The following is a 12,628-nucleotide window of genomic DNA, read 5'->3' as shown; positions in this document are numbered from 1 at the left end:
GCCACAGTACCCAGCCTAAAATTTCTGGTTTAAAGTTCCAATGAGGAAGTGCAAAATCATCACCAGAAGGCAGTAGTGAATACAGACTAAGGTATACAAAAGGTGATGGATCTTCACAGTTAGACTATGCTCTTTCAGTAAACTGGGATTTACTGGAATTGAGCATATCCACAAGCTTAACAGCAATAAAAATAAACATCATGCAAACTCATACCTATAAGAAGTCGAATTATAATGTGAGCAAAAAAAGTAGATTAAAATAGCAGTGTTGGGCTGGACATGGTGGCTCACGCTTGTAATCCCAACACTATGGGAGGTCGAGGAGGGTGGATTGCTTGAAGTCAGGAGTTCGGGACCAGCCTGGCCAATGTGGTGAAACCCTGTCTCTACTAAAATATAAAAATTAGCTGGGTGTGGCGGCAGGTGTCCGTAATCCCAGCTACTCAGGAGGTTGAGGCAGAATTGCTTCAACCCAGGAGGTGGAGGTTGCAGTGAGCCGAGATCGTGCCACTGTACTCCAGCTTGGGAGACAGAGTGAGACTCCGTTTCAAAACAAAACAAACAAAAAAAGGCAGCGTTTAGCAACAAGAGTATTTATACATAGGATGTCATCTCCCTAAATAAACACACCATTCCCAATTAATTGACTTCATTGCTTGTTAGGGTCTACCCAAAAATAAAAACTAGAGCAAGTGAATGGCTAGCTTCATGTATCTACAAGCAGATGAAAGGTTTGTCCTTTTGTGATTAACAGGCAAGGCTAGAGAGAGTCAATGTCCCAGTCAAGTAGGATAGGAGAGTTCCATTCTAAACAGAAAACAGAACCAGTACAAATGCCAGGAATCACTACATAACACCTTGGCACACAACATGAAAGTCAGAGAGAAGGGCTACACAGCTCAGGGAGCACCTGAACCTGAAACATGGGCTATGAAATATATTGCCAGGCAGTTGGCAATAAGGAGGCTGTTAACACGTGTGTCCACTGTATCCACTGCTGAGAGTTATTTGTCCCGTCCTTCCTTCCTTTGCTTCTACCCTGTTGTTACCCTTCATTTTCACTTTCTTCACAGACCATGATATTACATAGATAATTGAAAGTATGAACTCTGTTGTCATTTATACAAAAAATGTACATCCTGCTTAAGAGCAGGAATAAAAGTTAGAAAGATTATAATAGAAGGTTGTTTCATTTTTTTCTTGCCTCCTCCACCAAGACTCCACATATTGTGATCAAACTGGACTATTCACCATTTCCTGAACCCGCTCTTTTCCTGCCCTACCTGTGCTGTTCTTAACTCAGAATGCTGTATACGCTACCCTTCATCTCAGTCTAAAATATGCTATACTCTCTTCAAAAGAAGCAAAAATGGCATCTCCAAGAAGCCTGCCAGAAAGAACTGAGATCTCTTAATCTATCTTCAGGTGCTTACTCACAATTTTATTTACAAATACAATCACATCCTTGCATCATGCTTATTTGTGTATGTTCCCTCTCACTGCAGACAGAGGTTCTATCTGCAAAACCTTTCAGTGTAAAAATTATGTTTGTGCCAGGCACGGTGGCTCACGCCTGTGATCCCAGCACTTTGGGAGGCCAAGGTGGGCAGATCATCTGAGGTCGGGAGTTCAGGACCAGCCTGACCAACATGGAGAAACCCCATCTCTACTGAAAACACCAAATTTGCCAGGCGTGGTGGTGCATGCTTGTAATCCCAGCTACTCAGGAGGCTGAGGCAGGAGAATCGCTTGAACCTGGGAGGCGGAGGTTGTGGAGAGCCGAGATCGCGCCATTACTCACACTCCAGCCTGGGCAACAAGAGCAAAACTCCATATCAAAAAATAATAATAAAATAAAAATAAATAAAAATCATGTTTTTTTTTGTTTCCATAACAATTAGAGAAATTTGGCCGGGCTCAGTGGCTCACGCCTGTAATCCCAGCACTTTGGGAGGTGGAGGCGGGTGAATCACAAGGTCAGGAGTTCAAGACCAGCCTGGCCAAGATGGTGAAACCCCGTCTCTACTAAAAAACAAAAATATAGCCAGGCATGGTGGCAGGCGCCTGTAATCCCAGCCACTCGGGAGGCTGAGGTACAGAACTGCTTGAACCCAGGAGGCAGAGGTTGCAGTGAGCCGAGATCACGCCACTGCACTCCAGCCTGGGCAACAGAGCGAGACTCATCTCAAAAAAAATAATAATAATTAGAGAAATTTAACCCTCAGTATTGCTTTTAAGTTAAATAAAGGTTAGATGCGGTGGCTCATGCCTGTAATCCCAGCACTTTAGGAGGCCGAGGCAGGCAGCTCATGAAGTCAAGAGATCAAAACCATCCTGGCCAACATGGTGAAACCCCGTCTCTACAAATATTACAAAAATCAGCTGGGCGTGATGGTGCATGCCTGTAGTCCCAGCTACTCGGGAGGCTGAGGCAGGAGAATCACTTAAACCCAGGAGGTGGAGGATGCAGTGAGCCGAGACTGCGCCACTGCACTCCAGCCTGGCAACAGAGCGAGACTCCGTCTCAAAAAAAAAAAAAAAAAAAAAGAGTTAAATAAAGATTGGAACTGAATGTCATCCTGAGCCCAGGGTTTCAGCCCTAAGTAAAACAATCAAAGGCATATCCCTTCGTTCCTCAGACTAATCGGCTATGCAGAGGTTGTGCTGCGAGGCACCTGCAAATCTTCTGTTGCCTACTCCCAACACCAAGACAGCCATGCCAGCTCCATAACACAGAACCACTCGAAAACTTCAAGTATCCTGGATATTATTCAGCAATGTATTTAAAATAAAGTAAAGCCGGATGCAGTGGCTCACTCCTGTAATCCCAACACTTTGGGAGGCCGAGGCAGGCGGATCACCTGAGGTCAGGAGTTCAAGACTAGCCTGGCCAACGTGGTGAAACTCTGTCTCTACTAAAAATAAAAAAATTAGCCAGGCATGGTGGTGGACATCTGTAATCCCAGCTACACAGGAGGCTGAGGCAGAAGAATCACCTGAACTTGGGAGGCGGAGTTTGTAGTGAGCGGAGATCACACCACTACACTCCAGCCTGGGCAACAAAAGCAAAACTCCATCTCAAAATAAAAATAAACTAAGAGAAAGAGTTTTCAGGCAAATTCTTCTCTGGGTATCCTGCTGTTTTATCTCCTAACAAAACAAATGAATCAAAATGTGGTCCACCTAGAGAGGAGAAGTACTCCCCAATGTTTGGGGATTCTAAGGCATTACCCACACATGTGCTGTTGTCTCTTAGCCTGCAGAAGAAGAGCTATAGGCCTCATCCCCATAAGAAACCAAACACCTCAAAAACCCAGATGTCAAATTTTCTAGGAAACTCTCTCCGACTGCTCAAAGAGTAAAATGTGATAGAAATAGGAAGCATTCAGCCGGGCGGCGTGTCTCACGCCTGTAATCCTAGCATTCTGGGAGGCCAGGGTCAGGAGATCAAAACCATTCTGGCCAACATGGTGAAACCCAGTCTCTACTGAAAATACAAAAATTAGCTGGGTGTGGTGGCGCATGCCTGTAACCCCAGCTACTCGGGAGGCTGAGGCAGGAGAATGGCTTGAACCCGAGAGGCGGAGATTTCAGTGAGCCGAGATGGGGCCACTGCACTCCAGCCTGGCGACAAAGCAAGACTCTCTAAAAAAAGAAAGTAAATAGGAAGCATTCACTAGTGATTTATGATTGATATCAACTAAGATTACTTAGAAAGTCTAGAATCACACCTGAGATATAACTCCTTACATTTCATTTGCTTTTTTTTTCTGCATTCAAATCTTGTAGGCAAAATCAGTTTTAAAAAATACAGAAGTGCCTTTTTAAATAATAAACAGTTTCGAAAAAACAGCAAATTCAAAAGGATAGTGGATTAAATTTCAACATTGACTTTAATCAAAATGTAATTTTAGGCTGTTTAGATTCCCTGGGCCTGTTTCTTAAACCTTTACAATGGGTGTCCACTATATAAGGTTTTTTTCAAGAAACAAATGAAACAACATGTAAAACATCTCAGCACAGTTCCAACACATAGGAGACCTACAAAAGTCAGTCATTCTTTTTATAGTCTGTCTCTAGAGTACATTGACACTAGCTTCAGTCCTATAACTAGTTCTCGATCTAAATAGAGTTGTCCAAGGCCGGGTGCCATGGCTCATGCCTGTAATCCCAGCACTTTGGGAGGCTGAGACAGGTGGATCACAAGGTCAGGAGTTCAAGACCAGCTTAGCCAATATGGTGAAACCTCGTCTCTACTAAACATACAAAAATTAGCTGGGCATGGTGGCGGGTGCCTGTAGTCCCAGCTACTCGGGTGGCTGAGGCAGGAGAATCGCTTGAGACTGGGAGGCAGAGGTTGCAGTGAGCCGAGATTGCGCCACTGCACTCTAGCCTGTCTCAAAAAAATAAATAAATAATAAATAATAATAATAATAATAAAAACTAGAGTTGTCCAATATGATGTTTATTAGCCACATGTGGCTACTGAGCACTTGAAACGTGGCTAGTCCGAGATATGAGCTTTAAGTGTAAAATACTGGATTTCTAAGACCTAGTGAAAAAGGTAACAGAAAATCTTGTCAATATTCTGTATATTGATTATATGTGAAGTGATAATACTTTGGATATTCTGGATTAAATAAGATAGATTATTAAAATTAATTTCACCTTTTTGGCTCACATATTTCTATTGGACGGTCTAGTCTATACTTTGACTTCAAGCTGGAAATTATGCTCTCTTAACCATGCAGTGGACTGCTTGACAGATGCCACTCGGGTTAAAGCCACCCCTTATCCAGCAGACACTCATTTTAACGCTCCCAACTTCCACAACCGGGGAAAGCTACCGACCTAAAACTCTTAATTTTAAAAAATCCAGATCCCACAGATCTGCTGAGGAAACGCGACTGTTACCAAGAGACTCAGAAGACATGTCTTGAAGGAAAAACCCCCGTGGGTGTCAGTCAGTCCTACCGGGGGACTGGGAACTTCAGCATAAAAAGCTCACCCTTAGGAAAGTGAGAAGGGGCGACGGAACGAGCAAATCAGAAGGAGCCCAATGTGGAGCCCACGGAGTAGAGATCTGAGGAGGAAAAGCCTTTCAGCTTGTGGGGACGGGGGAAAGCGAGGGGGCGAGTCTGAAGCCAGCGGCCAAGGGGCTCTGCTCCAAGCCGGAGACTATAGAAAAGAGCAGTACCTTAAGAATCCCCCTCATCTTTGCCAAAAAGGGGCGGAACTCCTCGGGTGGCACCTCTGGATACAGCTGGCTCCGTAGCAGCTCCTCTGTGATGCCGGGGTGCCCGTGGAAAGTGTCCTGGGCTAGCGCATTCAGCAGCCCGTTCAGGGGCTTGCTGCCCTCAAGCTCGCCGGCCGCCATGCTCTGCGAAAGCCCCGCCCCGCAACAGCTGAGCCGTGCCCCGCCACGGCGGCCGAGATGTGCCTAAACAGCCTGTGCAAAAGCACCACCGGAAAGCTGGAGGCAAGGCTTCCCCAGGGGTCAGAGTTGGCAGCTTACAGCTTTGCTCTGCAAAACCCATCCGCTTAGGATACCTCCACGGAAATATCCGTTTGGTTCCAGGAGGGTCACTTTGCTTCCCCTGATCCCCTTCATCACTGCAGAGCCTACTGGAAAGAAAGATTGCTCGCAGAGATTATTGGAGATGGGGTAGCAGCCTAGAAGGTTGGCAGTTTTAATTTTTAGATGGCTGCATCTCATTCCAGGCCTTGCCAACCCATTAGCTGAATAGGATCGATCACTCAGATTTAATCTCTGCCTAATCCTTACCTGTCATCCTTTGTTCCAGAAAATTTAACTATCTCCTGATTACATAATGTTTTTGTGTGGGTTGTTAATTGCCTTTTTATATACACTTGTCTTTCCAGCTAGATCAGTGGTTCTGATCCAATGTTCTTTTATATAACAAATATTTTGTTAACACCTTTTTTACTATCCTGATATTAAATGCATAGCTAATACAACCTCCCACCCATATAATTTCAAAAAATCAATATATTATTCAGCCATAAAATTGAATAAAGTACTGATACATGCTACAACATGAATGAGACTTAAAAACAGGGTAAGTAGAAGTCAGACATAAAAGGCCAAATATTGGACATCTCATTCATATGAAATGTTCAGAATAGACAAATCCACAGAGACTGAAAGTACTGTAATAGCTGCCAGAATCTGGAAGAGGGAGCAAATGGGCAGTGACTGTTTATAGGTACAGAGTTTCTTTGGGGCATGATGAAAACATTCTGGAAGTGGAAGCACAACCTTGTGAATATACTAAAACCCACTGAATTGTACAGTTTAAAAGATTAGTAAAATGTTTGTATAAACAAACTCTTTTATATTTGGACAACTAAACTAATGAAGAGAGAACAGCTGTCTAAAGTTACATTATGGAAATCTCTGTTGTGCCACATACAAAAATCATTATTCTCTTGAATATGATTAAGGTATTGTGTTTGGAAGTAGCCTTGAGGGTTCAACCTTTTTTTTTTTTTTTTTTTTTTTTTTTTTTTAGACTGGGTTTTTGAGACTGTTGCCCAGGCTGGAGTGCAGTGACATGATCTTGGCTCACTACAACCTCTGACTGGGCTCAAGCCGTCCTCCCACTCAGTCTCTCAAGTAGCTGGGAATACAGGCTCATGCCACCAAGCTCAGCTAGTTTTTGTATTTTTTTTTGTAGAGACAGGTTTTCGCCATGTCACTCAGGCTGCTCTCCAACTCCTGAGCTCAAATGCTCTTCCTGACTCGGCCTACCAAAGTGCTGGGATTACAGGTGTGAGCCACCGTGCCCAGCATAAAATTTCTCATTACACCTCAGTTTCAGGTACAATTTTTGGTAACTTAATCCCAGCACTTTACATGTGTTCTTCTATTGACTTTTTTCCTTTTCAATGAGGAAAATCAGCATCTGATTATAGCTGAATTGTTTCTTTTTAATAGCCAAATGATTTCTATCTTTGTCTCAATCATACTAAGTGTATGAAAACTACACTTGCCATCATTGGTATCAACCTTTTGGTTTTTCCTTCCTTCCTTCCCTCCCTCCCTCCCTCCTTCTCTCTCCTTCCTTCCTTCCTTCCTTCCTTCCTTTCTTTCTTTCTTTCTTTCTTTCTCTTTTATTTTCTTTTCCTTTTTGAGACACAGTTTCCCTCTGTCACCCAGGCTGGAGTGCAGTGGTGTGACCTCAGCTCACTGCAACCTCCACCTCTCAGGTTTCAGTGAATTTCCTGTCTCAGCCTCCTGAGTAGCTGGGATTACAGGTGCCTGCCACCACACCTAGCTAATTTTTGTATTTTTAGTAGAGATGGGTTTTTGTCATGTTGGCCAGGCTGGTCTAGAACTTCTGACCTCTGGTGATCCACCTGCCTCAACTTCCCAAAGTGCTGGGATTACAGGCATGAGCCATTGTGCCTGCTGGCTTCCCTTCATTTTATTAATAAAATAGGAGCAAAATGCAATCGAACATTCAAATAATTGCATAAACAAACTCATCACGAAAGGTAGTGACTGCCAAAACTGAACTGAAACTCTTGGCTGTATCACCAGACTGTAGTTCAAAATATCAATTCATCAGCTGATATAGAAAAACCCGAACTGAATGAAAGGTGGGTTGGAGTGAGAATGTATAATACATAGAAGAGCAGGTGGTAAAATTGGAAGGACTACCTATATATCATTACAGTCAATGACTCTATCTAGTAGTTTAAAAGCTTATTTTTCAACTTTTTCTTAATAGACTTTACAAGCCTACTTTTCCCAGGGAAGCAATGACAGAAGAGTGTGCCAGGTAAAGGATACATCAATGTCCACTGAAGCTAAGGATCCATTTGTACTAGTAATCTTCCAAAACCAGACACCCTTCTCAGAGCCCCCACTGAGGATCTAGCTTCTGCAAGATTCCTCTAAACGGAGGCCTCTACTTCCCTTGATTTTCCAGGAGAATGCTGGTCTCTTATTTCCCTCTAAACCTTTCCACTTTTATTCTGTTTTTTGTCAGATTGAAAAGAAATCACCGAAGGTTTATTTCAAGGTTGCTTCACATCGGCATAATTAGGCTTATTGTCTTTAGCCAATCGGGTATTGTTCCTTTTTAAATAATTATATAATACTTCTTAAAAACATCCCGAAACCCCGGCTCTTAAAGACAAGGATGGAATACTTTGACTCTCTAACAGGAGCAGATCTTTATCTTCAATCAGATGCTTATTGTTAAGGAAGAAAAAAACAGTAGAACACACACACACAATGCTAGAATGATTTTATTCATTGATTCAACAAATATGTGAATCCTTATGAAGCAAAGTGCTAGCTTCTAAGATGGTACAAAATGTGTAAACTCGGGTCATTACCCTGAATTTATTATCTCACTGGGGCAATTAGGCATACATGTTTAAAAAGGTCATGATACTAAGGGAGTTTATGAATAAAGCGTGAGATGTGTTATACAGATTATAGTTGCTGTGGAAGTTCCGCCCTTTTATATTCTCGGTTCATTACTCCTCTTATAATTTCAGATGCCCTTGTACCCTGTCTAGACTTCATGCCCAGCCACTTTAATTACATTAGCATCTCAGAATCCTCTGCCCACTTGATCTTTCATATCTGCCTTATTAATCCCTACCCCTGGGTAAGCTCCACTGTCTGCTTTCTCAGCTTCCTCTCCCAGGGTGCTAAGCCTAGCTGGAGAGAATTGTGTTCTTTGCTTTATCTGATTGTCTATGTGATATCGAACAGTAGTTCTTCCAATTTTTCCTGCTCTTGGAGCTCTTGATCCCAGAGGTTCCTTTATCTCAGCAGAAGACCTGATCTCCTCCTTTGATGAAGGAATCAAGAACTTGATGTCATCTTCCATTTTTCCAATCTGAAAATTTTTCTGATCCTCACTCTTCCTTTCCAAAAATAACTTCACTCTTTACTGATGATCCTACCCCCTAGAAACTTCCTCCAGAATTTGACCTAACTATGATTTCCCCTCTCCTTGTGTGATCTTCACTCTCGGTCTCCACTGGCTCCTTCTTCTCAATCCACAAGCATGTTTAAGACTCTCCTTTTACAGCTGTGCGTGGTGGCTCACGCCCCTAAGCCCAACACTTTGGGAGGCGGAGGCGGGTGGATCAATGAGGTCAGGAGTTCAAGATCAGCCTGGCCAACACGGTGTAACCCTGCCTCTACTAAAAATACAAAAATTAGCCAGGTGTGGTGGTGTGCTCCTGTAATCCCAGTTACTCAGGAGGCTGAGGCAGGAGAATCACTTGAACCCAGGAGGTGGAGGTTGCAGTGAGCCAAGATCATGCCATTGCACTCCAGCCTGGGCAACAAGAGTGAAACTTTGTCTAAAAAAAAGAAAAAGAAAAAAAAGACTCTCCTTTTCCAACCTCCTGCATTAGTTATCTATTACTGCATCACACATTACCGCAAAGTTTAGTAGATCCAACAACAAACACAGGATCTCATAGTTTCTGTAGGTCAGGAATAGGAGACCAGCTTAGCTTCTGCTGGTTCCAGCTCTGCATCTTTCACGAGGCTACAATCAGGGCTGTCATCATCAGAAGGCTTTACTGGGGCTGAAGAATCCACTTCCAAGGTTGAGCATCCTCACAACATGGCAGCTGGCTTCCCCAGAGCGAGTGATCTGAGAAAGTAAGCAAGAAGGAAGTCCCAGTGCCTTTTATGACCTAGTCTCAGAAGTGGCACACTGTCACTTCTGCCTCATTCTATTTGCTAGTAGCCAGTTGCCGCATTCAGCCCACATTTAAAGGAGCAGAATTCATCACTGCCTCTTAAAGAAAGGAATTTTAAAAAACTTGTGGACATATTTTTAAACCACCATATGTCTCAAATAAACCATTTCTCAAGGCGGCTAGTCCTTCAAGCTATTTCTCCATTCTCTTCCTCCTTTCAGGGCCACTCTTCTCAATGTACTGATCTCTTTCCTTCCCTTACTTTTTCATCTTTTAACATTCAACTTCCGACAGTCCAGATTATAGTCCCCCTAATAGAACAACACTGCTCTTGAGCGTAATATCCAAATTAGCACGGCATTCAAGGCCTAGCCACAGGCTTGAATTTTCATCTTATCTCCCACAGTGTCCTTTACATATCAGCCAGTTGGATTTCTCAGCATTCCGCAAACATGCCTTCGGTTTTCCCACCTCCATGCTTTCGCTTAGATGGTTTCCCTCACCAGGAAGCATCTTCTACTCAAGTCTTTTTTACTTCTTTTTTTTTTTTTGAGACAGAGTCTCACTCAGATGCCCAGGCTAGAGTGCAGTGGGGAGATCACGGTTCACTGTAGCTGCCACCTCCTGGGTTCAAGTGATTCTTGTACCTCAGCCTCCCAAGTAGTTGGGATTACAGGCATGTGCCACTATGCCTGGCTAATTTTTGTATTTTTAGAAGAGATGAAGTTTCGCCATGTTGGCCAGGCTGGTCTCGAACTCCTGACCTCAAGTGATCTGCCCACCCTGGCCTCCCAAAATGCTGGGATTATAGGTGTGAGCCACCGTGCCCAGCCTCAGGTTCTCATTTTCAAGACCCAGTTCAAACGTCATGTCATGCAAGAAGACTTCCTTTATCTCCCTTCCTCCTTCACACTTCCAGAGCACATTGATCATCAGCTTTACCATAGTCATCCCATTTTACACCATTATGGTATTGGTATATGGCTCTGTGTTCTTTTTAGTACCCTGAACAACACCTTGCTCACTCAGACTAAGTTCTTAATCTTTTTTGGATGAATAAATTTACCTAAATCATTAAGATTTAATTTTACTCTCACCAAAAGGCAAATTAAAGTCTCTATAATCTCCAATACTGTTAGATTAACATACAGAACTAAGGGAAATTGCAGAAGGGTCTCTGCTGAAGAAAAATACAGTTTTATTTTCTATTATTTGAACAGTTTCAATGGAGTGACTCAAAGTAAATCACAATTATTCTCTAAAAAGGTCTGCTTCTAAGATATGTTTGCATATAGTATTTTTACAATTCCTGGTCAACATGTAATTTCCATGGAAACAGATCACACACACTGGAGAATAAAGGAATTGAATTGTGTTTGAGCTGCAGTTTGTCATCTCCATGGAGCTATCTGTGCTACATATTTGAGTATTCAGGGAAACTATCATTTAAAATCACCAAAGTAAAGACATAATTGATGCTTTTACAAATTGCAATATCTGCTATTAATTTTAAAGATTTTTATTAATATGTAGAGATAATATAAAGGGAAGTTTGAATATGTCTTAAATCATACTTTAACATCAACAAACAAAATACCTTTTTTGGCTGGGCATGGTGGCTTAAGCCTGTGATCCCAGCACTTTGGGATGCCGAGGCAGGCGGATCACGAGGTCAGGAGACCAAGACCATCCTGGCTAATATGGTGAAACCCTGTCTCTACTAAAAATCAAAAAACAAATTAGCGGGGCATGGTGGCAGGCACTTGCAGTCCCAGCTACTCAGGAGGCTGAGGCAGAAGAATGACGTGAACCCGGGAGGTGGAGCTTGCAGTGAGTCGAGATCGCGCCACTGCACTCCAGCCTGGGTGACAGAGCGAGACTCCGTCTCAAAAACAAACAAACAAACAAAGAAAAACCAACCTTTTCTTGCCTCTTTGCTAGTGCAGAAAAGGGAAAGAATTAAAAGCTCAGCCTGGGCCAGGCGCAGTGGCTCACACCTGTAATCCCAGCTACTCGGGAGGCTGAGGCAGGAGAATGGATTGAACCCGGGAGGCGAAGGACGCAGCCAGCCGAGATGGTTCCACTGCACTCCAGCCTGGGCAACAGAGTGAGACCCTGTCACAAACAAATTCAGCCTGCAAAGGGTGTTGTTGCTGTTTTTGATCTATAGATAAAATAATCTGCTCTGATGTCATTCAACTGTACAAAAAGGGCCTGCAGTCTACATTTGCTGTCTAGCAATAAGCTGTCTAAATTTTGATTCCAAATATGACTAATCAAATAAAGACAGTTTGTTTAAAACACATGCATAGAAGCGATACGATGAAGATGCTTTCACTCGCTTGCTAGTGCTGTAAACTTTTATGACTTGTGTAATGTATCATTTCCTCAAGCACTTTAAAAACTCACCCAGAAACCTCAAATCACTAGAAATACCGCATTTTGAAAATACGGTATTTCTCTATTTTTGGAATAATAATCTAATCTATTTTTGGACTAATAGTCTAACTTTGTAAATGAAAATTCACAGACACCTATTCAAACATCTCGAAATGTTCAAGAGGCATCAGAAACACCACCAGATTTTCCTTTGATTCTCATGTATTGTATATCAATTGCTGATTTTTATTTTTACATTTCAATAAATATAATCAGAGCAAACATAACATAGAAAAAAGGAAAATAATTATAAAAGCCATACATACTTTTCATTGAAAATGTGCACATAGGCTATTACTACAAAGAAGTTACATCTCACTTCCACTGCATGTTCCACAATCATAACAACTGTTTTTTCTTTGTTTGTTTGTTTGAGACGGACTTGCCCTTTTGTCGCCCAGGCTGGAGTGCAGTGGCACGATCTGGGCTCACTGCAAGCTCCTTCTCCTGGGTTCAAGTGATTCTCCTGCCTCAGCCTCCTGAGTAGCTG

The 12,628-nt window shown here is 42.7% G+C and overlaps 1 protein-coding gene across 5 annotated transcripts in view; it reads right to left on the bottom strand.

Annotated features, from left to right (window-relative positions):
* COMMD1 (copper metabolism domain containing 1) overlaps window positions 1-5,410 on the bottom strand; it is a 241,908-nt gene extending 236,498 nt beyond the window's left edge. For 3 of the 5 annotated variants that reach the window (XM_033239182.1, XM_033239183.1, XM_033239184.1), the window contains exon 1: window positions 5,198-5,410. In XM_033239182.1, the coding sequence (XP_033095073.1) occupies window positions 5,198-5,377 (180 nt within the window). In that variant the 5' untranslated portion in view covers window positions 5,378-5,410. The remainder of the gene's footprint in view (window positions 1-5,197) is intronic. The other 2 variants (XM_033239186.1, XM_033239189.1) reach the window with 2 other exon arrangements.
* Window positions 5,411-12,628: the final 7,218 nt, after the last annotated feature.

The sequence above is a fragment of the Trachypithecus francoisi genome, unplaced genomic scaffold, assembly GCF_009764315.1.
Source record: "Trachypithecus francoisi isolate TF-2019V2 unplaced genomic scaffold, Tfra_2.0 Lachesis_group17, whole genome shotgun sequence".
In the NCBI taxonomy this organism is placed as follows: domain Eukaryota; kingdom Metazoa; phylum Chordata; class Mammalia; order Primates; family Cercopithecidae; genus Trachypithecus; species Trachypithecus francoisi.
Note: the sequence above shows the minus strand (reverse complement) of the source record. Positions and strands in the feature narration are given on the sequence as shown.